At 41.2% G+C, this 27,715-nt stretch overlaps 1 protein-coding gene across 5 annotated transcripts in view; it reads left to right on the top strand.

Annotated features, from left to right (window-relative positions):
• The window catches only part of LOC124595675 (microsomal triacylglycerol transfer protein), a 202,154-nt gene that overhangs the window by 101,239 nt on the left and 73,200 nt on the right, over positions 1-27,715 (top strand). For 2 of the 5 annotated variants that reach the window (XM_047134532.1, XM_047134530.1), the window contains one exon: positions 8,217-8,413. In XM_047134532.1, the coding sequence (XP_046990488.1) occupies positions 8,217-8,413 (197 nt within the window). Of the gene's footprint in view, positions 1-7,434; positions 8,414-27,715 lie in introns of those variants that run through there. The other 3 variants (XM_047134531.1, XM_047134533.1, XM_047134529.1) reach the window with 2 other exon arrangements.

Genomic DNA, 27,715 nt, shown 5'->3' on the forward strand with positions numbered 1-27,715 from the left:
TACGCGAGATTTCCACGCCCCTAAACATCCCTAAATCCACTATTTCCGATGTGATATTGAAGTGGAGACGTGAAGGGACACGTAAAGCACAAAAGCGTACAGGCCGACCTCGTCTGCTGACTGACAGAGACCGCCGAGACGTAATGTGTAATCGGCAGACATCTATCCAGACCATCACACAGGAATTCCAAACTGCGTCGGGATCCACTGCAAGTATTATGACAGTTAGGCGGCAAGTGAGAAAACTTATATTTCATGGTCGAGCGGCTGCTCATAAGCCACACATTACGCCAGTAAATGCCAAACGACGCCTCGCTTGGTGTAAGGAGCGTAAACATTGGACGATTGAACAGTGGTAAAACGTTGTGTGGAGTCACGAATCACGGTACACAACGTGGCGATCAGATGGCAGGATGTGGGTATGGCGAATCCCCGATGAACGTCATCTGCCAGCGTGTGTAGTGCCAACAGTAAAATTCGAAGGGGGTCGTGTTACGGTGTGGTCGTGTTTTTCACGGAGGGGGTTTGGACCCCTTGTTTTGCGTGGCATTATCACAGCACAGGCCTACATTGATGTTTTAAGCACTTCTTGCTTCCCACTGTTGAAGAGCAATTCGGGGATGGCGACTGCATCTTTCAAATGATCGAGCACCTGTTCATAATGCACGGCCTGTGACGGAGTTGCTACGCGACAATAACATCCCAGTAATGGACTGGCCTGCACAGTCCTGACCTGAATCCTACAGAGCAGCCAGCATCTCGTGGTCGTGCGGTAGCGTTCTCGCTTCCCACGCCCGGGTTCCCGGGTTCGATTCCCGGCGGGGTCAGGGATTTGCTCTGCCTCGTGATGGCTGGGTGTTGTGTGCTGTCTTTAGGTTAGTTAGGTTTAAGTAGTTCTAAGTTCTAGGGGACTGATGACCATAGATGTGAAGTCCCATAGTGCTGAGAGCCATTTGAACCATTTGAACCTACAGAGCACCTTTGGGCTGTTTTGGAACGCCGACTTCGTGCCAGGCCTCACCGACCGACATCGGTACCTCTCCACAGTGCAGCACTCCGTGAAGAATGGGCTGCCATTCCTCAGGAAACCTTCCAGCACCTGATTGAACGTATGCCTGCGAGAGTGGAAGTTGTCATCAAGGCTAAGGGTGGGCCAACACCATATTGAATTTCAGCGATGGAGGGCGCCACGAGCTTGTAAGTCATTTTCAGCCAGATGTCCGGATACTTTTGACCACATAGTGTATATGCATCCGTCTATGAGCTTTCTTGAAAATGGGAATGACAGGCGCTAGGTACCTTCAGTTACCATCACGAATGCTCGAAGTAATTTTCGTCCGAGACATTCTGAATAATCTCACATATATCCCTGCCTCTCGTACCATTATATTAAATATTGAGTTTTCTGCACTTTTGGGTAACACTTGTGTCTCTGTTTTGACAGTAGAGGGACGTGTAGAATCCGGGAAAAAATATCGTAATTGATTGTCGATTTCCTGAAGGAATTAGTTTGGTAAAGGAGGCACTTAGACAACATCTTTCATAAAATCCCACTAAAATATGAATGGGTGTCCAGTCCGAAGGCGTAGGTGACCAAAAGCAGAAAACAGCGTCAACATGTCCAGTACGACCGATCCAACGGTTTGGAAGAAGTTGATGTAACAAAGTGCTAATCTGCATGTAAAGTTGAGATGCTGCATCTTGCTGAAAGATGTAACCAGTGGAATCGACATTAAGCTGTGGCATTAGCCGTTGTTCAAGCATGCTGAACATGTTGAATATTGAAACACATCAATGAAGAAAAACGGACAGTACAACATTTGTGCTGACATCGCACAGAAAAAAAATAAGTTTCTGTCAGTTACACACGAAGGCTTTTCTGCACGCCACATTCAACTGTCGTGCTGGTTAAACTCGTCATTTATGTGGAAGATTGCCTCATCGAAAAGAGATGTGCAGCAAATATTTCTCTATCAATCGCTTTGCAATAAGCACAGGCATTTGCATAACTAGCATTTTTAAGCCAAGTGCAGGGGTCAGTGATACAGCCTTTGATTTAGGCTCTTTTGGTAAGGATCTTGTAAAAGAAAATAGGTAAATTGTTATAATAACAGTAGACGGTGTAAGTAACGGTTTTAGCCGTAACCTTAATTATATAATTGAAGATGACATCAAACACATAGCTGAGAATGCTACTCACACTAATGTATAGATTATGTCACTCTTTGAGCTTGGAAAATCGCTCAGGGGAGATGGACGTCCACATATGGATGCGACTGATGCATCGCGTCTCTCTCGTCGCGTCATACATAGCAAGGTCTGCACCTGAAAGCTTCTGATAAGAGGCTACCTACACAGCTAGCTGCCAGAAGTATCCAATCGACCAAAGCAGTATCCATCCAATGCCAGTGATTTCTAACCTGTTCAGTCGGCTATCTTAGGTGTAATTCACCCGCAAGACAGAGAATGAATATACCTGCAGCTGAAAAAACTACTAGTACAACAAAATACTGATACTTGGGCAAAACTAAGGATGTAACAAAATGCATTTAATGTCTACCACCTAAACATCAAACTCCCCCTCCGTCCGAACAGGCCTTGGAAGGCCCAACGGCACCGTCCGGCCGCCGTGTCACCCTCACCCCACAGGCGTCACTGGATGTGGATACGGAGGGGCATGTGGTCAGCACACCGCTCTCCCGGCCGTATGTCAGTTTACTAGACCGGAGCCGGTACTTTTCAATCAAGTAGATCCTCAGTTTCCCTCACAAGGGCTGAGTGCACCCCGCTTGCCAACAGCGCTCGGCAGACCGGATGGTCACCCATCCAAGTGCTAGCCCAACCCGACAGACCTTAACTTCGGTGATCTGACGGGAACCGGTGTCACCACTGCAGCAAGGCCGTTGGCCACCTAGACATCAGAAGCCTTATAAATAAAAAAGATGAAATTCTCATATCTATTTAGTAAAATGAGAAGGTAGAAGAAATTTCAGTAGATTGTGCACATCAGAACATTACATAGGAATCACAGAAATTGTTCCAGATTCATTTTGATAGATACAAACTAAATATTGCTGTAGAACCAGTATAAAGAAAAGGGGAGTAGTTATATAGGCAAAAGGTGAAGTCCCAAGCCCTCCATGTTAGCAAATATTATGTTGAATAGCTGTTTGAATGCTGTCGCAGAAAGTGAAACAGAAAACATACAAGCGTCTAGTATTGACAGTTCACCATCGGCAGGAAGCATCTTAAGCTTCATAAAGCAGCTAGAATAAGTTTTAATAAGGTTATGCAGACTTAACTGGAAAATCATTATTTGTGAAGACTTTAATATTTGTTTCCTATCAGATAGCTCTGACCGACGGCTTCTTCAGGTATTGACATCTAGCTTTGGATTATTTTTCACAGAAAAAATCTCAACGCAGATTGAAGGATAGAGTGCAACAGCTACCGATAATTTGTTTTTGGATCCAGTTCACTGATTTAGCTGTAACAGACATCACAGACGATTGTGTATCGTTTTTTAAGATAGGCCACCTATGATGAAGTGGTCGGAAGTTGCTTATTGTGAAACTCAAACGGATTACAAACGTTTGCCTGATCAAGATTTCGTACCACCTTAAACGTCAACTTCCGCTAGCTGATTACATCTCAGAATAGTAGGTCTGCTGGTATAGCTTAACGCGCAGTGCTGTAAGTTTCGAGAGGGAGAGGTTGCGAGACTCGAATCGAATCTGCACAGCAGATTAATGATCGTTGTTGGTTTGGCATACTGGCCAGCCTGAGTTCGATTTTAGGATGTTTTCCACGTTTAGGTAAACCCTGGGGTCGTTCCCAATCCCTGCATCAGAAAATGCGATACACAAACAGGCCAAAATGTACGCAGTTCACAGAGAGCGCACACCACTTCCCACCCTCAGAGTGTTTGGTGACTAGGGCGAACCAAGGCCGTTCAGCCATTACGTTAAAACAAAATAAAATAAAAAAGTCAAATAATGAAAACTATCTGACCTTGTACGGCGGGATGGACGCTACATAGGAGATTACACTTCAGCATATTAAGTTCAGATTATTTTCTGTCTTCAAAATTTTCACCATAAAGACATGGCACACCTGTATAATCAATGTGAATGACTTCGAGCGAGTTCGTATTTCCTAAATCGCATAAGACAAATGCCACAGCCGGCCGCGGTGGCCGAGCGGTTCTAGGCGCTTCAGCCCAGAACCGCGCGACTGCTACGGTCGCAGGTTCGAATCCTTCCTCGGGCATGGATGTGTGTGATGTTCTTAGGTTAGTTAAGTTTAAATAGTGCTAAGTTCTAGGGGACTGATGACCTCAGATATTAAGTCCCATAGTGCTCAGAGCCATTTTTTTGAACAAATGCCACAAAGGTTCCTTTCGAAATACGTGATCCGTTTCCTTCCGAAATCCTGTATTTGACGCAGAAGATCCAGTATTAGAACCAGAATTTAGACGAGCTTTGGAAGACTTAAGATCAAATAAGGCGGAAGGGATAGATAACATGCGATCAGATTTTCTAAAACCGTTTGGGGAAGTGGCAACAAAACTACTATTCACGTTGGTATGAAAAAGGTATGACTCTTGTTATATACCATCTGACTTTCGGAAAAAACATCATCAACACAATTCCGAAGATTGCAAGAGCTGACAACTGTGAGAATTATCGCAAATGAGCTTAACAACTCATGCAGACAAGTTGCTTACAAGAATATCATACAGATGAAGGAAAAGAAAACTGATGACTTGTTATATGATGATCAGTTTGGCTTTAGGAAAGCTAAAGGCACTAGAGGCAGTTCTGACGTTGCGGCTAATAATGGAAGCTACGCTAAAGAAAAATCAAGACACGTTCATAGGATTTGTCGATCTGGGAAAAACATTCGACGGTGTGAAATCGTGTAAGATGTTCAAAATTCTGAGAAAAATAGGAGTAAGCTATACACTATACAATATGTACAAGAGCCAAGAGGAAGCAATAAGAGTGGAAGAGCAAGAACGAAGTCCTCGGATTAAAAACGGTGTAAGACAGGGTTGTAGTCTTTCGCTCCTATTGTTCAGTCTATACATCGAAGAAGCAATGAAAGAAATAAAAGAAAGATTCAAGCGGAATTAAAATCCACGGTGAAGGGACGTCAGTTATAAAATTCCCTGATGACATTGCTATCCTCAGTGAAAGAGAAGAAGAATTATAGGATCTGCTGAATGGAATGAATAGTCTAATGATGGACTGAGAATAAATCGAAGGAAACGAAAAGTAATAAGAAGAAGCAGCAGAAATGAGAACAGCAAGAAACTTTACATCACGATTAGTGATCGCGAAATAGAAGTTACGGTATTCTGCCAACAGCAAAACAACCCCTGAGGGACGGAGCAGGGAGGATATTAAAAGCAGACTAACACTGGCAAAAAAGGCATTCCTGGCCAAGAGAAGTCTATTAATATCAAACACAGGCCTTAATTTGAGGAAGAAATGTCTGAGAATGTACGTTGTATGACTTTGGGAAAACCGGAAAAGAAGAGAATCGAAGCGTTTGAAATGTAGTTCTACAGAAGAATGTTGAAAATTGGGTGGATAGATAAAGGATGCAATGAGGAGGTTCTCCACAGAATCGGTGAAGAAATGAATATATCGAAAACTGACACGAAGAAGGGACAGGGTGGTAGGACATCCTTAAGACAACCCGGAATAACTTCCATGTTACTAGAGGGAGCTGCAGAGGGTAAAACCTGTAGAAGAAGACAGAGATAGGAATACATCCAGCTAATAATTGATGATAAAGGTTGCAAGTGCTATTCTGAAATGAAGAGGTTGGCACAGGAGAGGAATTCGTGATGGGCCACATCAAACCAGTCAGGTCGTCAACGGGACATTAAACCCGTATCACCTATCATTCCTTCTTCGAGTGCTCAAATGAACAAAATCCCGTCATTTTATTTACTAATAGCTGCTTAATGTATCATGCGCTGTACCTCCAACAATCTCACTTTCGCGGCAGGCATGAACCTTCTTGGGCAGGCAAGAAAATGGAAAGCACTTTCGTAGGCTGGGCGAGGGGAAGGCGTGACTGACCAGTTCCGATGTGCCTGACCTCGGTGCCACTCACCAGCTGTGTCGGTTCCAGGTGAAAAAGAAGGTGGCCAGTGGCGCAAGAGCGAGTCGTTCCGCCCACATAACGGCGTTGTGGTGGGCGATGGGCATGAGGGGGAGGGGGGAAGCAAGGAGAAGTGTAGGCTACCTGCGCCAGAGGGCAGCGGGCTCGCTTTCCCAGCTGACGCGTAGAGTGCCTCAGTCGCAAGTCGGCGCCAAAGAAGGAATGTTCTACTGTGTCTCGCTTACGTAAACAGTTTGCTGCTTATAGGCTGCCCATCTTACGCGAGGTGCGTGATAAACGTTTCGGTTTTGGCACTCAGTCGAGATTCCGACGTGTGGGTGCTATTCAACACTTGGGCTCTCGTCGTCAGCTAAATGACATCGAACGTGCGTTGTCATTTACGGCAGTGTTTGGAGGACTGCTGAAGCGCCCTAGTTAACAGAAATTGCGCATTGCTTTTGTCTATAAGAGACTTGCTACCTCTGGAGGAAGTGTGTAACACGATGGCACTCTGTCTGCGCGAAGACATTTAGTGCAACGATAACCATCCACAGGGGACGTATCCACGGTATATAATTTACGTGTGCTGGAGCAGCAGTAATATGAACGGTTCATCCTTGTCTATACTCCATATATTGAACTTTCAAAGACTACATTTCATTGCGCAACACCTGCAGCGGTCATGAGCGCCTGTTTGTGTGAGAACGTGGAGGTGGTTGGTGACAGGTGTAATGTGTTTGTTGTTGTACAGTTCGTTTAGTAAGTTACATATTACAGGAAAGTTTGTAACCAGCGTCAGCACAACTGCTGAAGTGGAGTACGTAAGGAAGACATAACCGCATTTGCAGCCTACCAGAAACTATTGAAATGCGAAAGTTAAAAGAAGTTGAAGTTACTTGTATATTTTTACCTAGACTTTCCTGTTTCGATTTTTGTCGCGAGATGTTCGTACAGCTTCAACAGCGTATTGCATCATCATTGCCAAGGGAGCATAGTTCAGCTTTAAGTGTGTAAAGGTGGTTTCTGATAAGTGCGTTGTTTATATTGTCATCGACTGTCCTTTAGTAAGATAAAGATAGATGAAGGGGTGTTACCGGTGACTTTATAAGTGTTTAACGGTAGTAGGTAATAAAGGCAACATATAATCACTTCCAGCTAATCATAAAACCCTGAAATACATAGAACTAAAAAATTCTAAGTTGCCTGTTTATTTATTTATTCTTTTTTTTTCTTTTGCATGACTTTCCACGGTGAGATCTTTTGACGGAAGACATTCATAGAACTTTTAACAGGAAATTTGAAGTGCGCATTTCACGTATTCATTGCCGTGATTGCGGCGTCTGCAGTATAATAGTTACGACTTCTCTGGTGAAAACGCTTGCGCATTCGAAATGAGTCTTCGCGTGTCATTACGGGTGGAGGTAGCTTGATACGAGCGATTAAAAAGTCGTTCAGTTGCGACAGCAGCAGCTAGTGCACCGCCAGCGTACTCTGGACAGGGGGTTATCGCATTAAGCGGGCCCCATTCGACGACAAATGCTCAGCAAGGTCACACACAGCAGCTCCCTGGCCAGGCAGACCCCAGTGTAGTGGCAGAAGCCCGGCGGGCACCGCACGTGGGGAGTGAGAGACTGGAACTGTCCTGGGCGCGAAAGGATATTGCGCGCGCGCACACACACACACACACACACACACACACACGGGAGCGCGCGCGCGCTTGTGCTATCAGATATGGTAATGCGATTCGGCTGACGCACGACGCTTCATGCAAGTCGTATTTCGCCGCGAAGACACCGAGAGAGGCCCTCAGTCTGGTTCAGGATAGCAAAAGCTGTACACGTAGTGCACCCATCATTGCCTGCTCGGAACTCTTGATTGCATTCCGCTGGAACATCAGTAGTTGTGAATTACTCCGTTAGTGAGACTGTAACGTGAGCAGTGGGCGTTGTGCTCTGCTGAACTTTAGTATAGACACTTCCTGGTTATAGGGCAGAGTGTTTGGTCATAGCTCCGTTCCGCGATGCAGCCGAATGTGACAGCGTTGTGTGTCCTGTGGGTCGTGGTGTGTACGTGCTACAGCTTCGTCCTCGTCTCGTCCCCAGCAGCTGCGGGGGCCGGAGGGAGCGGCGTCGACGACGGCGTGTTCGCGGCCGGGCACGGCCAGCGCTACAGCCTACAGAGCACGATCCTGCTGAACGACGCGGCAGCAACGGGCAAGGACGTCGGCTTCCAGGTGACGGGAGAAGTGACGGTCGGCGCCGTGTGGCAGCGCGGTGGCGAGCGTCTGCTCAGGCTGGAGGTGAGTTGCCCACTGCAAGTCCGCCTCCCAGACCAATAGTATTGCGCAGTATTATTTAAGTCCTCCCTAACCTTCCCAATAAAAATCTGCAACAGTATTGTACAATACTGTTTTGGAATGCTGGTCGATCAAGTCGCTGCTGCTGTGATAATCGTTCTGTTTTGTGACACGCGAAAAGGAAGAATGTGGATGAAAAATTGGTGTCACAGATTCACTCGCGAAAACTTGATGAGAGAATCATAATTCAACGAGAAAAAGGATTATCTAAACTGTTTATACGTTGACGGTCCAACATTTGAAACAGTACTGGAAGTGGTTGTCCCCATGCACAAGCATCCGTAAAAGGGGCGGGGGGTTGGGGGAGGGAAATGAGTGTAAGAGGGACCACTTTTCACTTCCCCTCCCGCCCTAGGAATGTAGGTTCAAAAATGGTTCAAATGGCTCTGAGCACTATGGGACTTAACATCTATAGTCATCAGTCCCCTAGAACTTAGAACTACTTAAACCTAACTAACCTAAGGACATCACTCACATCCATGCCCGAGGCAGGATTCGAACCTGCGACCGTAGCGGTCACGCGGTTCCAGACAAGCGCCTAGAACCGCACGGCCACACCGGCCGGCAGGAATGTAGGATGCGGAGTTTTTATTCATTACAAAATTCTCATACACTTTTAGAAGTGATTACCCGTGTTTCTGTAGGCTTCTTCATTAAGCCAAATGTAGCATTTCATGACTGATTGCAGAGGTGCAATACTATGGCTGTAGTAGTTGTTGTATAACTTGACTGCTGGATTTAAATATCAAAGTAATCTACATATAACAAATACTGAGTGGATAACCATCAATTCTGTGGGACATTATTCGTTTTTTGTGTCATCTATAAAAAATTATTTCGTTTTTGCATGATGCCCATCGAAACTGACCCCTTTTATATAAAAAATGGCAATTTTAGAATCTTGCACCATATTACTATAACGACACAAAGACATAACAATGAGAGACGAATTTTTGCTCAACGATACCTTGGCTTTTGGAAATTCTTTCCAAGTTTTGAAAGTTACAAGTGTAGTTTCATGTCCAAGTATCTTTGGCATTTTGACAACTCCGTGGATGCGCCCATGGATTAGGGGTAGCGTCACTGATTAGTAATTAAAGCGTTCTCGGTCCCGGGTTCGAAACCCGTCATTGCTTAAATTTGATTAATTATCAGCATTGATGGCCCAAGACTTGCGGCAAAAGAAGTCAGCCTCTTTCTGCCAGCGGGCTGTCAAAGACGGCGGAGGAGCGGGCAGAGGTTCAAGGAACTCTATTGTGCTTGGAAGAATCAGCAGTGATCAACGCCATGAGGACGCAAAGGCAACGGAAACCACTGCATTAAAGACACATAAAGTGCAATTGGAAAGATTGTCATGACGATCTCTCCGTTGCCAAAAGATTCCGTAATAGTCACCCATTCGGATCTCTGGGAGGGCTCTGCTGAAGGGGAGGTCACCAAGAGAAAAAGATTGAATAATCAACGAAAGGATGATGTTCTACGACATGGGGCGTGGAATTTCCGAAGCTTGAACGTGGTAGGGAAGCTAGAAAATCTGGAAAGGGAAATGCAAATGCTCAATGTAGATTTTGTTGGGGTCATTGAAGTGAAATTCAAAGAAGACAAGGATTTCTTGTCAGATGAGTATAGGGTAATATCAACAGCCACAGAAAATGGTATAACGGGCGTAGGATTCATTACGGATAGGAAGGTAGGGGCAGAGACAGTGTTACTGCAACCAGTTCAGTGATAACAATAGTTCAGGTATACATACCGACGTTGCAAGCTGAAGATGAAAAGATACAGAAAGTATATGAGGATGTTGAAGGGTTCAATACAGTATGTAAAGGGGGATGAAAATCTAATAGTCATGGGGGACTGGAATGCAGTTGTACGGGAAGGAGTAGAAGAAAAGGTTACTGTAGAATATGGGCTTGGGACAAGATATGAGAGAGGGGGAAGACTTATTGAGTTCTGTAATAAATTTCAGGTAGTAACAGAGAATATTGTGTTCAAGAATCACAAGAGGAGGAAGTATACTTGGAAAAGGTCAGGTGATATGGCAAGATTTCATTTATATTACATCATGGTCTGACAGAGATTCCATAACTTGATACTGGATTGTAAAGTGTATCCTGGAACAGAAGTAGACTCAGATGACAATGTAGTAGTGATGAAGGAGTTTAAGAGATTAGTCAGGAAGAATCAATATACAAAGAAGTGGGACATGGAAGAACTAAGGCATGACGAGATATGCTTGAAGATCCCTATGGCTAGAGGTACAGCAATAAGGAACAGCTCAGTAGGCAGTACAGTTGAAGAGGAATGGACATCTCTAAAAAGAGCAATCACAGAAGTTGCAAAGAAAAGCATGGATACAAAGAAGGTAACTGGTAAGAAACCATGGGTAACAGAAGAAATTTTCAGTTCATCAATGAAAGAAGGAAGTACAAAAACGTTCAGGGAAATTCAGGAATACAGAAATACATTCTGCTGAAGAATGAAATAAATAGGAAGTACTGGGAAGCTAAGATGAAATGGCTGCATGAAAAGGGTGAAGAAATCGAATAAGAAATGGCTGTCAGAAGGACAGACTCAGCATGTAGGAAAATCAAAATAACCTTCGTTGAAATTAAAAGCAAGGTTGGTAACATTAAGAATACAATGAAAATTCCAATGTTAAATGCAGAGGAGAGAGTGGATTGGTGGAAAGAGTTCATTGAAGGCCTCCATGAGGGAATTTTAGAGGACTTAAGATCAAATAAGCAGACGGGATGCATAACATAATTTCTAAAATCATTGTGGGAAGTGGCTACAAAACGACTTTTCCCCTTGGTGCATTAAAATGTATGCGTCTGGCGACCTTCCACCTGACTTTCAGAAAAAAACATGATCCAGACAATTCCAAAGATTGCAAGAGCTGACAAGTGCGAGAATTATCGCACGAACAGCATAACAGCTCATGCATCAAGGTTGTAGACAAGAATAATATACAGAAGAATGGGAAAGAAAATTGAGGATGTGTTAGATGACGATCAGCTTGGCTTCAGGAAAGGTAAAGGCACCAGAGAGGCAATTCTGACATTGTGGTTGAAAATGGAAGCAAGAATAAAAAAGAAAAATCAAGACACGTTTATGGATTTTTCGACCTGGAAAAAACATTCGCCAATGTCAAATGGTGCAAGATGTTCTAAATTCTGAGAAAAATAGGGATAAGATATAGGGAGAGACGGATAATATACAGTATGAACATGAGCAAAGAGGGAGTAATAAGAGTGGACGATCAGGAACGAAGTGCTCGGATTAAAAAAGGATGCAAGACACGGATGTCGTCTTTCACCCCTACTGTTCAATCTGCACATCGAAGAAGCAATGATGGAAATAAAAGAAAGTTTCAGGAGTGGAATTAAAATTCAAGATGAAAGGATATCAATGATGGAATTCGCTGGTGACATTGCTGCCGTGTGATAATTGAAGAAGAATTAAAAATGATTGAAATGGCTCTGAGCACTATGGGACTTGAACATCTGACGTCATCAGTCCCCTATAACTTAGAACTACTTAAACCTAACTAACCTAAGGACATCACACACATCCATGCCCGAGGCAGCATTCGAACCTGCAACCGTAGCGGTCGCGCGGTTCCAGACTGAAGCGCCTAGAACCGCTCGGTCACAACGGCCGGCGAAGAAGAACTAAAGGATCTGCTGAAGGGAATGAAGAGTCTAATGAGTACAGAATATGGATTGAGAGTAAATCGAAGGAAGGCGAAACGAATGAGAAGTCGCGGAAAAGAGAACTGCGAGAAACTTGATCGGCGTTGATGGTAACGAAGTTACGGAATTCTGCTACCTAGGCAGCAAAACAATCAATGACGGACAGAGCAAGGAGGACATCAAAAGCAGAGTAGCACTGGCAAAAAGGGCATTTCTGGCCAGGAGAAGTCTGCTGGTATCAAACATAGGTTGTAAGTTGAGGAAGACATTCCAGAGATTGTACGTTTGGAGCACAGCATTGTATGGTAGTGAAACATGGACTGTGGGAAAACGAGAATAGAAGCGAATCGAAGCATTTGAGATTTGATGCTGCAGACGAATGTTGAAAATTAGGTCGACTGATAAGGTAAGGAATGAGGAGGTTCTGCGCAGAATCGGAGGGAAAAGGAATATGTGGAAAACACTGACAAAGCAGAAAGGACAGGATGATAGGACATCCGTTGAGATATCAGGGAATGACTTCCCTGGTACTATAGAGAGCTGTAGAGGGCAAAAACTGTAGAGGAAGACAAAGATTGGAATACATCCAGCAGATAACTGAGGACGTAGGTTGCAAGTGCTACTATGAGATGAAGAGGTTGGCACAGGAGAGGAATTCGTGGCGGATCGCATCAAAGCAGTCAGAAGGCTGATGTCGGCTTCCCCCCTCCCACCTTCTCGTATACAATTTTTCCTGTGGCCGTTTTTGGTTGTAATTATGCTGCGCACTGTTTACAAATTTTGCACTGGAGTGCCCCTCTAAACTTGGCCCCGAAGCGGCCACACTCCCTGTACAGTAATCTTAACAGTTATTGCGTTCTGGCGTCCCTCTCGTCTCGGCGCTTCATGCGGCGGCATGTGGCATCATTTACCACTGTCCCATTTGGGACGCAAATATTTTAATTCTTTCTACATAAGCAAGGGAAGTTTAAGCCTTGATTGTTGTATCTAAAGGTTGAACTGACTGCTTTAATGCCTGCAAATTGAAAAGAAAAAAATTGTGTAATTAATTTATTTTAGGAAAGGAATTGTTTTGCCTATTTTGTGTGTTCGCACATGGCTGCACTGTATGCCTGCTCGTAGTTTCCGTGTACGACAATGAATTCTGATGATGTAGTTGTCTGGCTGTGTGTGCGTGCGTGGTATGAACAAATGGATGCCCATGTAACATTCAGTATATTTCAAATTTCGTGAAGTAAGTGCAATGTTAATTTATTTTATGCGTCCCAATAATGAGATAATGAAATGTTACCTTATCAATACTGTTTGAAGTGCCGTATTACAGCGTACAAATCTCATACACAAATTTTCATTGTCGCCATTCCATTATACAGCTGATAACGGCAGTAGTCGCCGATGTGCCAGTACCTTCGCATGCATGCATGTCCGAAGGAACTTTGTATATCGTAATTTGGAATAACACAGGCGCTGCGCTATCGTAAAGAGTATGTTCTTGCAGTGAAATGGAGGGCTACAAATTACATATTACAATGCCACATCTCACAGAAGAATACAAGACCCATATGGGTGGCGTTCAACTACTGGACCAGCAGATATAACTTCAGAGGACGAGGACAAGATCAAAAAAGTGATGGGCGCCATTATTCACCCAGACATCTGCATGGTCAACACATGGGACGCATACCAATTTGCCAATCCAAATGAGAAGCGCCCACTTTTGGATGCCCGAAGGCGAATAGTGATGATGTACCTTTGAAAGAAAACACAATCAACACAGAAACATAGAAAACCATAAGGAAGCAAAGTGATGGGAGGAAGTGCAAGCACAGATGTACGACTAGAACTAGGAAATCACTTTATTGTGCCGAGTAAAAAAACGGAGATGTGAATAATACAATACAACAGGTCCAATATTGGTGTACAGTACATATGTTTTATTTCATTTCTCACAGAACAGACACACGATAGTATTGAAAACAGTGTTTTTATTTTCTTCACGATGTTCCTGATAGTTTTCTTCATTGACAATCCGCAAAAATGGGACAGTCTATAGTTTTTGTAACGATACACTGAAATTTTTCATAACAGCTTTTACTTTCATTTTCACTCAGAGTAAAAGAGAGGTTGAAAAAAATAAAGTAATTAAGTTTTGACAAGTAATGGGTTAAACCGGCAATGATAATTTGCCACGCAATTATACGTACATTAAGGGATTTTATTAGGGCAAATAGCGTACACAAGCACGCACACACGAACACCTACATATACTTTTTATTCCTAGCTTTGCACTACTTTTTTAAAATTATCTACCTTCCTGACTGTAGGATACCGTTCCCATTTCTCAGTATTTTGTAAGCAACAAATCATACGATTCGTTCTTAATATACTCATCCTCCAATGCCAACAATGATTTACTGGTAAACATTTCAATGCACTCCTGTAACAACCTACTTTCGTCTTGTTTCGAAATCATGTTTGTGTTAAGACGCAACAGCAACAACGAATAGCGTGTATAAATATGCCCAGAGACTAAAGCACGCGAACGATTGCCAAGGATATTGTCGATATAATTGGTCAATACTGCCTACAAACGTCACAGTATTTCCAGGTAGCGAAATATATTTCAAAATTATTTGGTGCGGTCGATAGTATTGCGCAGCCTTTCAGTCTAACCCCCACATGTTCAATATTATTGCACATCCGAAAATATCATGCATAATATTGAGCGTCAAACCTAACATGTGATGCGTTAATGCGTCCCAGAAGTGACACGACAGTTGATGGCGAGTCGCTATAAGGGCCAGGTACAGCCTCTTCGCTCTTTTTTCTCGATCATAGATCAATGCACATGAATCAAACTATTTTTCAAAATGACTACTTTTTTGCTACAGCGCACAATATTGTTACGCAGTTAAGCTTGGCAATGAACTACCTCCGGCAAAAATCTGAAGCTGCCGGCCCAAGTGGCCGAGCGGTTCTAGGTGCTACAGTCTGGAACCGCGCGACCGCTACGGTCGCAAGTTCGAATCCTGCTTCGGGCATGGATGTGTGTGATGTTCTTAGGTTAGTTAGGTTTAAGTAGTTCTAAGTTCTAGGGGACTGATGACCTCAGAAGTTAAGTCCCATAGTGCTCAGAGCCATTTGAACCAATCTGAAGCTTGCGGTCAAATAGCTTCAGCACCCACTCGCCGAAATTTCAAATCCGAAAATATCGTAGCGAAATAACAGCAAAAACTCAATTGTTCCACAAGGGGGAGTTGCACTTGCACGAAATACCACTGTAGAAATAACTGACAACAGCGTGCGTAGCGGGCCAAGGGAAATGTTTCGTTTGACAGGCAGGAGATAAGAACCCGAGATGTAGAACTCGCTGCTTCTCCCGTTTGATTCGTAAACTGTTCCCCTTTCTGCTTTTCTCTTCGGTAGCTACTACCTTTTTCCATCCAGCTTTGACTGTGACCTTGGCCGGACCAATTTCACCACCCCCTCGGCAGGGCCCCGTTCGTAAGTAGCGTCTGTCACGAAGACAGGATCTAGCAACTAACGTGATCCATTGGTATATGCCTTGAAATGTGCTCTTATTGTTACGTGATGGCGCGAGATATATATGTATTTTTTGTGTGTGTTTCAGAAGTCGGTTGTACGTTTCGTTTACAAGACGTGGTTTTTCTTGTGCCTGGTGGCTTGAATCCTGTTATTCGCTAGACCTATGAAGATTCGGAGGAAATGGCGATTCTTTGAGGGCAATGATAGTTTTTGATGTTGGGCTCATTTTTTCTTTTCACGTTTTTTTTTTTTTAAAAAAAGTTGATGGCTTTGAGCTGTCAGAGTGAAGTATAGTGTAACCCGAGGCATAGGTAGGATTGGAAGTTAATAGTTTGTTAATAGTTGGTGAAGGCAACGAGGTTGACATGATAGTACACACATCAAAAAAAGATTTGCATCACCCCAGTTCCCGAACTTCTGAAGATAGACGTTGGCTGTGGATATTGTATCACAGACATATCTCTTTGACTGTTCATAAATGTCACTAAACCGACCCATAGATGTAAACAACCATGCATGAGCGCCGCCAATTAGATGGAGGGGTCCAACAGCCGATGAGTTCCAGTCATTCCACCAGGAAGGAGGTACACGGCTCATGCCTAGATGGTCAGTACCGCGATTCGATCACGTCCGCGTTGTTACTTTGTGCCAGGAAGGGCTCTCAATAAGGGAAGAGTACAGTCATCTTGGAGTGAACCAAAGCGATGATGTTCGGACATGGAAAAGATACAGAGAGACAGGAACTGTCGATGACATGCCTCGCTCAGGCCGCCCAGGGGCTACTACTGTAGTGGATGACCGCTACCTACGGATTATGGCTCGGAGGAACCCTGACAGTAACGTCACCATGTTGAATAACGCTTTTCGTGCAGCCACAGAACGTCGTTTACGACTCAAACTGTGCGCAATAGACTGCATGATGAGCAGCTTCACTCCAGACGTCCATGGCGAGGTCCATCTTTGCAACCATGACACCATGCAGCGCGGTACAGATAGGCCCAACAACATGCCAAATGGACTGCTCAGGATAGGCATCACGTTCTCTTCACCGATGATTGTCACATATGCCTTCAACCAGACAGTCGTCAGAGATGTGTTTGGAGGCAGGCCAGCAGGCTGAACGCCTTAGACACACTGTCCAGCGAGTGCAGCAAGGTGGAGGTTCCCTGCTGTTTTGAGGTGGCATTATGTGAGACCAATGTACACTGCTGGTGGTCATGGAAGGCGCCGTAATGGCTGTACATACATGTGTGCCATCCTCTGACTGACAGTGCAACCATATCAGCAGGATATTGGCGTGGCATTCGTCTTCATGGACGAGAATTCGCGTCCCCATAGTGCACATCTTGTGAATGACTTCCTTCAGGATGACAACATTGCTGGACTAGACTGGCCAGCATGTTCTCCTATCGAACATGCCTGGAAAATGATTGAAAAGGCTGTTTCTGGACAACGTGACCCACCAACGACTCTGAGGGATCCACGCCGAACCGCCATTGAGGAGTGGGATTATGTGGGCCAACAGTGTCTTGCTGAACTTGTGAATAGTATGCCACGATGAATACAGTCATGCATCAATGCAAGAGGATGTAATTCTGGGTATAAGAGGTACTGGTGTGTACAGCAATCCAGACCACCACCTCTGAAGGTCTCAGTGTATGGTGGTACAACATACAATCTGTGTGGCTTTCATGAGCAATAAAAAGGGCAGAAATGATGTTTATATTGATCTCTATTCCAAAATGGTTCAAATGGCTCTGAGCACTATGGGACTTAACTGCTGAGGTTATCAGTCTCCTAGAACTTAGAACTACTTAAACCTAACTAACCTAAGGACATCACACACATCCACGCCCGAGGCAGGATTTGAACCTGCGACCGTAGCAGTCGCGTGGTTCCAGACTGTAGCGCCTAGAACTGCTTGGCCACTCCGGCCGGCTCTCTATTCCAATTTTCTGTACAAATTCTGGAACTCTCAGAACCGAGGTGATGCAAACTTTTTTTGATGTATGTATTTTTGTCTAATACGTTGCTCATTTCATAGTTACCATTTAGGCCCATGATCAGAATCCCTATTTTCCCTGTGATAAACAATATTTTCAATTTTTATGCATGAAGGCCATAATAAGAACTGCATTCCCAGCCTAAAAGCCCATAGTCATATGGAAGTCCCATTAGTTTACTGGATTTTATCTCTGGTAATTACAACTACTGTTTCACTCTATTCCCTGATATTTTGTTAGTTTTCTCATGTCACCTGCTAATTTCCATTACACATCTCTCCATTACTTTCTAAGCAACACTTACTTCCTGAATGGTTTTGGCACAAAAAATCAACATATAGGTGAAAATACACTATGCATACACATTATAAGTTTCCCTTTTTAGGTATGGAGAAACTGTCAAGCTGTTGTCTTCATCCGTCCTAAATACACAAATTTATTAATGGAATATATGGCTTATTATCAATGCATAGTATTTTTTTCTTAATATGTTGGTCATGCATTATCTTAGTAATCAACCATGGAAAATACGAGATGGAATAATTACAAAATTATGGCCTTGGCTGCCAGAGACAGTGGTTATGTGTGTGTGAGCTGCATTTGTGTGAGTATGTATGTGTATTTTGTCTACTTCAGAAGAAGGCCTTCTGCCCAAAAGCTTCTGTATTTAGAAGTCTTTTTGTTTTACTTATCTGTGACTCAGTATCTGCTGTATGTGGTGGGTAACAATCTATCCTTTTCATAGTATTGTCATAATTTTGGTAATATTATTTTATTGTTTTTTAGGCCTGCCTCCAGATTTGTGCTGTGCACTTACATTCATTGTTGCCCTTCATTCATTTATTTTGTTTTGGTTTTGTGACATTCAGGTATAGGGCAAGTCAATAGGAAATACATGTATTTACCAATATTAACACAATTTTGTCATAACAGACTGTTGGAAACAATACACAGTGTGACCATAAATATTTATGTCTATGTTAATGCAATTTTCCATTCACATGATTGCTATTGACACTACAGTTAGCTATAATGTACGTATGACAACAGTGACAAAATTTACAATCCATACTTGCTATATTAGGTTTTCTCAGTATTCAATTCAGTGTATGTGCTTCTGAAATAATGTACGTAAAACAGAAGACATATGATATAGATTGAATATCATTAATGTTTATAAATAATAAGATTGGTAATTTAATTTATAAAATCTCCACTACAGGTAAATGTTGTATATCTGCAAAATGAATGTAATTTGGATATGTTCCATCAACACAAGTTCTATAGTTTTGTTCATAACTTACTGCTGGTGTGGACAATGTGTTTAAGGAGACCACACTTCTTAAGACCGTCAGTCTCCTGGAATCAAGGTGCCTCATCTGTCTGCATATAGAGTAAATTCTACGTTCAAGTGTGAGAAAGTTTTTTAAATGTTTACATACCATGCATGTGAGGTGGGACATGTGGACCAGTCTGGTATTCAACTTGTGGGATGTGGGCAACTGTCTAAAAACCACATCCGGGCTGGCAGACTGACTGGCCCTCACTGTTAATCCACCTGGTGGATTCAAACCATGGCCAGCATGCCTCTCCAAGTCTCAGAAGTGGGCGCTTTAATGTACACGGTTACATGGGTGGGTTCCTTAACTTACATGTTGTCCATTGTGTCTTCTTCTAAAACCTCCTTGTTCCTTTGCCTGATTAAAATACAATCATTTTTCTTACAAGAATGTTCTTAATTTTTAAAAAATACAATTTTATATGTCTTGTCTGTCCCTTGATTGTTAAGTAGAATAATCACAGCATTGTGTAAACAATTTTGCAAGTGCTCCGTGTATTATGTTGACTTCATTTATAACCATTTCTCTTGAGAGACTATGATCTCCAGGTGTCTTTCTTTTCCTCATACTTCAAATTCCTTTATACACATCATATGGTATTGCTTCCAGAATGTCATTTTTGTTATTATTTTTCTGCATCATTAATTTTCTTCTTGAACTACAGACATTGAAAAAGTATTGGAATACTTGTGTATTTTATCTCTGGTGTTAGTTAATGTTTTATCTACTGTCATAACTGATAATATGCGCTGTCTACTCAGTTCCAGTTCCGTCTTCATTTTACTCAATTTTTAAAATACTATCTCTTATAATAAATTTAATTATGTCTTCTGACATCCTGTCAGATATTTTTTAATATTTTTGTTTAATTTAGTATTTTCGATCATATTATTGCTATTGTTGCTTGAAACTTTGTTTCTCTTCAATAGCTGCCTTGTTTCATTTGAGAATTTTGCTTGCTTTGCTGTCTCTGTACTACTTTTTTTTCTATTTATATAAGTAACTTTTGTGGAATGACATTTTTGGCATATGAAATTCCTGAATACATTGTGCTCATTCTCAAGTATTAACGGTTCTCAGCCCCCCCCCCTCATGCCCCCCCTCTCAATCTCACATTCTCCGCCATTCTCTCATTGACTCACATACCTGCACTTGATGTCCTGAAACTCAGTACTGTATACTCCACTTATTACTGGCACCACATTTTTTTTCCTCTGACTGTTCTTCACTCTATTCCCAAATTAACTAATTCAGAATGCTGTAGCAAAGGTTCCACTATTCTTTCCCTACTTTGTGTAACAGTTCTTTATATAGTTATTTCTTCTTAATGCATTTGCTTGCATCTATAATTCCCTTATTTGTCAGTACATCTCAGTTTCAGTATTCAAAAGGTGTACCACCCAGCACAGCTGATGAAACACACAAATAAAACATATAAGGTTACTAGAAGCTGCATCTGCTGATAAGTACATGCCAATAGACAGCATCCAGCAACATGTTGTAAATGCTCCCCACACTCCTCCCTAACTCCTAACACTTTATTTTCCTCAGCTACATTTCTCTTCCACACAGTGCATTGCTAAGAAATGGAAGTACAAGAACCGTGCCCTTAAGTATTATTCCAGTGTTTAATAGAAGTGGATGTTCAATATTTGTTGAAGACACAAAAGGAAAACACTTTCACTTTTCTGCTCATATGCATTCCGTATGACTCAAGTCTTCAGTAATTCTTCATGTTATTTAAGGCTTTTTAGCTATCCCCATTGTTATTCAACCAGTATATCAAGCAAGTAGTAAGGGAAACTAGGAGAAGGAATTAAAATTCAATGAGAAGAAATAAAAAGTTGAGATCTGCTGATGACATTGTGATTCTGTCAGAGATAGTAAATGACTTGGAAGAGCAATTTAATGGAATGGACAGTGTCTTGAAAGGACGATTTAAGAGGAACACCAACAAAGCAAAACATGAGTAACGGAATGTAGTTGAATAACATCACACTTTACTGTGGGAATTAGATTAGAAAATGGTACACAGAAAGTAGTAGCTGTGTTTTGCTGTTTGGGCAGTAAAATAACTGATGATGACCAAAGTAAAGAGGATATAAAATGTAGACTGACAATGGCAAGTGAAGTATTTCTGAAGAAAAGAAACTGGTAAAATCGAATGTGGGTTTAAGTGTTAGAAAGTATTTTCTGAAGGTATTTGTCTGGAGTGCCGCCTTGGGTGCTATAGAAGAATGCTGAAGATTATATGGGTGGATTATGTAACTAACGAGGAAGCACTGATTAGGAAAAGCAACTACAATCACTTAGTTATGGAAAGACATCAGGACCAGATGAGATACGTATAAGATTCTACATAGATTATGCAAAAGGACATGCTCCCCTTCTAGCAGCAGTTTATCATGGATTGGTGGAGCAATGAAGGGTACCTAGTGCAGGTCAGTCTTGGTGTCAACAACGGTTATAGGACAGATGCACATATTTGTAGGCCTATATTGTTGATGTTAATCTGTTGTAGAATTATCGAACATGTGTTGTGCTCCAGAATTAAGACATTTTTGGAAGATGATAATCTTGTCACTGAGTGCCACCTGTCCCTCCCTGCCACACAGACATTTTAGGAGAATGGGAATCTTGTCTATAAACTATAAAATCAAGATGTGTTATGCTAACGATGTGCATCATAGAGAGGTTTACTATTGAAATTTCAAATGAGAGTTGGGCAACATATTCACTAAATGATGATGACAAGATAATCTGATAAAGTAGAGGTAATACGGAGGCTTACTGACATTCTTCCCTCACGCCATTCATGAGTGGAATAGTGCCATCAGTAGTACCCTCTGTAACGTACCATTAGATGGTGTGTGATGTAGATGTAGCTGAGGGGGAAAGATATTTGTGACGCTACTTGACTAAAAGAAGGGATTGATTGATACGACACATTCTGTAACATCAAGGGCTCACCAACTTGGTTCTGGAAGGAAGTTGTGTGGAGAGGTTAATTTGTAGAGCGAGACCAAGAGAAGAACACAATAAGCAGGTTCAGAAGGATGTAGGTTGCAGTAATTATTAAGAAATGAAGAGACATGCATGGAGTAGGGTAGCATGGAGAGCTGCATCAAACCTGTCTTTGGACTGAAAACAACATAAATATAAGAAAATATCTTGTAAACAGAAAAGGAAAATGTATCTTATAGCTAGGAGGAGTAATGATCCCAAAACAGTGAAACTTTATAAAGACTACTGCACTGTATTAAGAAAAGTTATTAAAAAGTCTCTAGACTTCTAGAGAAGTATGTGTATTGATGTATGAGGTTAGCACATCTGATACTAAAATTAAAACAATTTGGAGTATTGTTAAAAGGGAAACAGGGCAACAGAGAGCACAGGAAGAATGTATTTCTATTAAACTCAATGAAAAGTTTGTTAACAAGAAGTAGAAAGTATTTTTATTAATCATTTTTTAAGTGTTGTAGAGAAAATAGGATCCAGCTATTCATTAGAAAATGCAAGGCAGTATATGGAAGAGGCAATACGTATGCAATTTGATAAAATTGAAATTCAACCCACATCTCCTACTGAAATGAGGAAAATTATAAATTCACTCAAAAGTAAAAGCTCACATGGAATTGATGGCTTTTTCAACAGAGTAATAAAGGCTTGTTCGCCACAAATAAGTATGATTCTCAGCCACATATGTAATACCTCACTGAAACAGCGCATTTTTCCAGATCGACTGAAATACGCTATTGTTAAACCATTGCATAAAAAGGGGGATAGATCTGATGCTAACAAGTACCACCCAATTTCACTTCTGACAGCTTTATCCAAAATTCTTGAAAAAGTAAAGTATTCAAGAGTAGCATCACATATTTGTAAAAATGAAGTACTAATAAAATGCCAGCTTGGTTTTCAGAAAGGCTTTTCAACAGAAAATGCTGTATATGCTTTGACTGATCAAGTATTAAATGCATTAAATAACTGAACATCACCCATTGGGATATTTTGTGATCTCTCAAAGGCTTTTGACTGTGTGACTCATGAAATTCTTCTAGATAAGCTTAAGTATTGTGATATAAGTGGGACAGTTCACAAGGGGTTTAATTCAGATTTAACTGGAGGAATGCAGAAGGTTGAAATTAACAGTACAGATAGTGTGCAAAAATCAGCAGAGTCCTCCAACAGGGAGGTATCAAGAATAGTGTCCCACAGGGTTCAGTCTTGGGTCTCTTATTATTTTGTATATGTATTAATGACTTGCCACTATATATTCATGAAGATGCAAAGCTAATTCTTTTTGCTGGTGATACAAGTATAGTAATCACACACAGTAAGCAAGAATCAGCTAAGGAAATTGTAAAGAATGTCTTTCAGAAAATTTTTTAAGTGGTTCTCTGCAAATGGACTCTCACAAGATTTTGGGAAAACACAGTTTATACAATGCTGCACAGTAAATGGCATAACACCATTGATAAGTATAGACTATGAACAGATGTGTGTTGCTAAGGCAGAATGTTCAAAATTTCTGGGTCTGTGCATTGATGAGAAATTGAATTGGAAGAAACACATCGATGATCTACAGAAACACTTTCAGCTACTTATGCTACTAGGGCTATTGCAAATTTTGGTGATAAAAATTCATCACTATGAGAGAAAGTATTCATTATACAAAAGCATGTAATCAGAATAATAGCTGGAGCCCACCTAATATCACCATGCAGACATGTATTTGAGGAACTCAGGATATTCACAGTAACTCTGCAATACATATATTCACTTATGAAATTTGTAATTAATAACCCATCCCAATTCAAAAATAACACTGAGGTTCATACATACAACACTAGAAGAAAGGATTATGTTCACTATTCCGGATTAAATCTCACTTTTTTCACAGAAAGGCGTGAATTATGCTGCCACAAAAATGGACATTTTCCAAATAGCATTATAAGTCTGACAGATAGCCAAACATTTAAAAGCAAAAGAATTTCTGAATGACAACTCCTTCTACTCAATAGAACAATTTTTAGATATGAAGTAGTAACTGTAAAAAAAAGGTAATTAATTATTTTGTGTAAAGAAAACTTACATTAAAGTTACACATTCCACATCATTATGAAATGTCATTTTCATGATCTATGGAAGAAGGATTAATGTATGTATCAGTTGTTTATTGTTATCACTTCTGCTGTGTTACATTCTTTTAGTGTCTTCTTCTTTTATACTACACTGGATCAATGTAAAGGAGCTATTGAGTTACTTCAGAGGCTACTTTTGATGGACTGTCACTAAGCAGTGAAAAAATGCATATCAACAGTAATCAAATTTTAGAGTTGGGAACAAGTTACATGGAGAAAAAACAGCTGATGGGAAATATTAAATGTTGAAACAAATGAAGGCATTAGAAATTTATATTTCCAGTGAATCTGGAAAACTGAACATTTTTCTAGTATATTAATTATTCTATGTGTGGGCTCCCTAAAAGGGGTTGCATTAGTACTACTACGTAACAGTCATTAGTCCAGGAGCTGAGTGAAGTGCTGACAGGTGAAAATCAGGTGTGCCGTACCGTCTATTCTACTGTCTACTCTAGGGTCCAAAAAATTACTTTGGCCATGTTCCTGATATTGTGAAAGTATTGGACAGGCCACCTGCAGCCTATGGTCTTGAGATGCTGTTGGGAATCAGTCAGTGGGCGAAAATGACTGCAGAGCCACAGTTGACAACAGAAAATTCCTTAAATCAGCAATGAGCAACAGATTATCCCCCTTCTCTCATGCAAATGGCCTGTTTTAATTGTTCAGTTTCCCATTTTCTTTATCTCCAAGAAAACTAGTGACCCTAGATTTTTGTGACATTCATCAAAAGGAATATGTCGTTCCACCATTATTTGAAGCTGTCACTGCTCATTGAAAGTCTTACCTCCTCCTAGTTTGAAACAATTCTGAATACAATCCCTCCCAGTTTATTGGTGATTTTATTCTATCCACACAGTTCCTTAAATGTCAGCTGGACATCTGCAATACCTCACCACAGTCAGTATCCATTGGTTTGATGCCGACATCTTCTTGCGATGAAAACATGAGCTGTATAAGTTCTGGGTTTCATTACACCCCACAGTGTCTAATGTCTTGATGTGTGCTCACACTGAAAATTGTTGTAAGAGTGTTAAGAACTGTGTCAAGTATCTGAGACTGTCATTTGATCCCAAGTTCTGCACACATTGAGATAGGTGTGTTGGTGAATTTATGGTCATCTTGCAGTCAGAGTATGAATGTTACATTTTTTTAAAAGGTCTGTGTAATATGTTCTGCTTTACTGGTTGTTCATATCAATAGCTATTGCATAGTTAATTCTTATTATTTCTAGTTGTATAACAGAAAATAAGCTAATGGGATAGATAAAAAATCTACTCACAAAGTGGTGAGAGGAGAAAACATTGTAAAGGTTACGTACATGTGCAAGCTTTTGACCCAGTGCTACCTTCTGGCAGAAGGGTTGAAGGGGAAGGAAGAGGGATGAAGGAAAAGGACTGACAAGGTTTATGAAATGGGGAGACTTCAGAAAAGTCACCCAGAACCCCGGGTCAGGGGAGACTTAGAGGACAGGATGAGAATAAAAGACTTTTTTCTCATCCTGTCTGGTAAGGCTCCCATGATTTGGAGTTTTTCCCAATGCTACCCATTTCCTAAACCTTGGCAGTCATTTTCCTTCATCTCTCATGCTTCCCCGTAAACCATTCTACCACAAGAAGGAGCCACTGGCTCCAAAAGCTTGCACATTTACTTAACTTTTATATATGTTTTTCCCATTGCTGCTTGATGAGTAGATTTTTTTATGTATCCAATTTTATTATATTTTCAAAAATTGATTATTTTCATTGACAAAACAAACTAACATTTTTATATGCAGTAAAATACAATAGATAGATGTTGGATAGAGCTCTTATGTTAAGCTTATTTCCAATATACTAGTATTTTCATACTAGTATATTGGCAGCCTGAACACCATAAAATTATCTACATGCTTCACTTTACATGTGATAAGCAGTTAACACCCCTTTTCATCTTGTTCCTTTATTAAATGCATCATTATTTCCTGTTACGTTTCAATGGCTGCTTCTTTACAATTCGCTGCTGCTCCTCCTCCTCCTCATCTCATACGTGCTTTTAAGTTTAGCTTGTCCTATCTGTATCTCTGAGTCATCAATTAAGAAACTGGACCCAATACAACAGGGGTGGGGTCCAAGTCTGTATACAGACATCCAAATTTAAATATTCTATTGTTAACTAGATATGGTGTGTTTAAGGGTGATTCCCTTCAAAAGGACACAGCAAACTTTGTTCCCTATTCACTGCCTGCTTTACCTATTATAGTGAACTTTTTGGATTTCAAACCTGGGAAATTGTAGTGTTAGCTAGTTGAAATGTTTTCTGTACACCAATTATTAGCCTGGTGGTCCAAGGTCCTGATTGACTTGTCTGTTTAATATGTAAATAATCTTGTTATATCCAGTTTGATCTTTAGTGGATTTTGATGGGTTTAGATAGGCCTATGTCAAATTTTTCACTTTTTGCTCTAAAATTAAAAGGTCACTGAACAGCTGCCCAGTAGGTACCTGTCAGAGGCAAAATTCCTGTACTGCTAACAGACACACTTAAAAATACATTACACTGTCCTAGCTTTCAAAGCTAGTTGTTCATTTCTCAGGGAGGAAAGAGGATAGCTTGGGACAGGACTGAAGTGAGGGGCAGATCACTCACACCCCAAGATAAGAGGGACCTACTTACAAGAGTGAGGAAAAAAAAATGGAGGAGGCAAGTATAGAGTAGATTGACGAAATGAAATAACTGTATGGCACTATTGGCTAGGAAACTCCATCTGGGGCTTTTTGGCAGCCTGGTGCAAGTCTTTCTATTTGACGCCACATCAGCAACTTGCATGTCAGTGAAGATCAGATGAAATGAAAATATATATATATATATATATATATATATATATGGCTAAAGAGACAAACTTCACAATTCTTTCTGTCAGACTCACTTCCCCAAATTGCTGCACGTATGGAAAATGAAAAAATGTCAGCTAAAACATTCTTATGTAAACACACAATAAAAGCAGTACACAGTAATTTATCTGTGAGCAATCATCATCTCCTTCTCCTTCCAAGGATTAGGTGTTATAGTCATTTGTTCTGGTCTCATCATCCATTAACCTCTTACGAGGTCTTCATAGTGGCCAATAATTCATTAATTTATAAGTTATCTCTTTTCCGCCAATCTATCAAGATTATCCTTCCAATGCACGCTGTTCTCTTCAATCTTTGGGGACCGATGACCTCAGCAGTTTGGTCCCTTAGGAATTCACACACACACACACACACACACACACACACACACACACACACACACACACTACAATTTCAGTCTTGTCATTAACTGGATATATTTTTAAATCCAATCTAACTGTTTTATTCCTTATCTTAGGCATTTCATTACAGCCCTTTACGTATCTTGTGAACTTCATCTCTGCTGCCTGTATGTGAGTTTTCCTTTTTTATATTGTCCATGATTTGGAACCATATACAAGAGTAGGTACAACAACAACTTTATAGAATTTCATTTGTCTTCCATTTTTGTTTTCCTTCTGAAAATT

The sequence above is a fragment of the Schistocerca americana genome, chromosome 2, assembly GCF_021461395.2.
Source record: "Schistocerca americana isolate TAMUIC-IGC-003095 chromosome 2, iqSchAmer2.1, whole genome shotgun sequence".
In the NCBI taxonomy this organism is placed as follows: domain Eukaryota; kingdom Metazoa; phylum Arthropoda; class Insecta; order Orthoptera; family Acrididae; genus Schistocerca; species Schistocerca americana.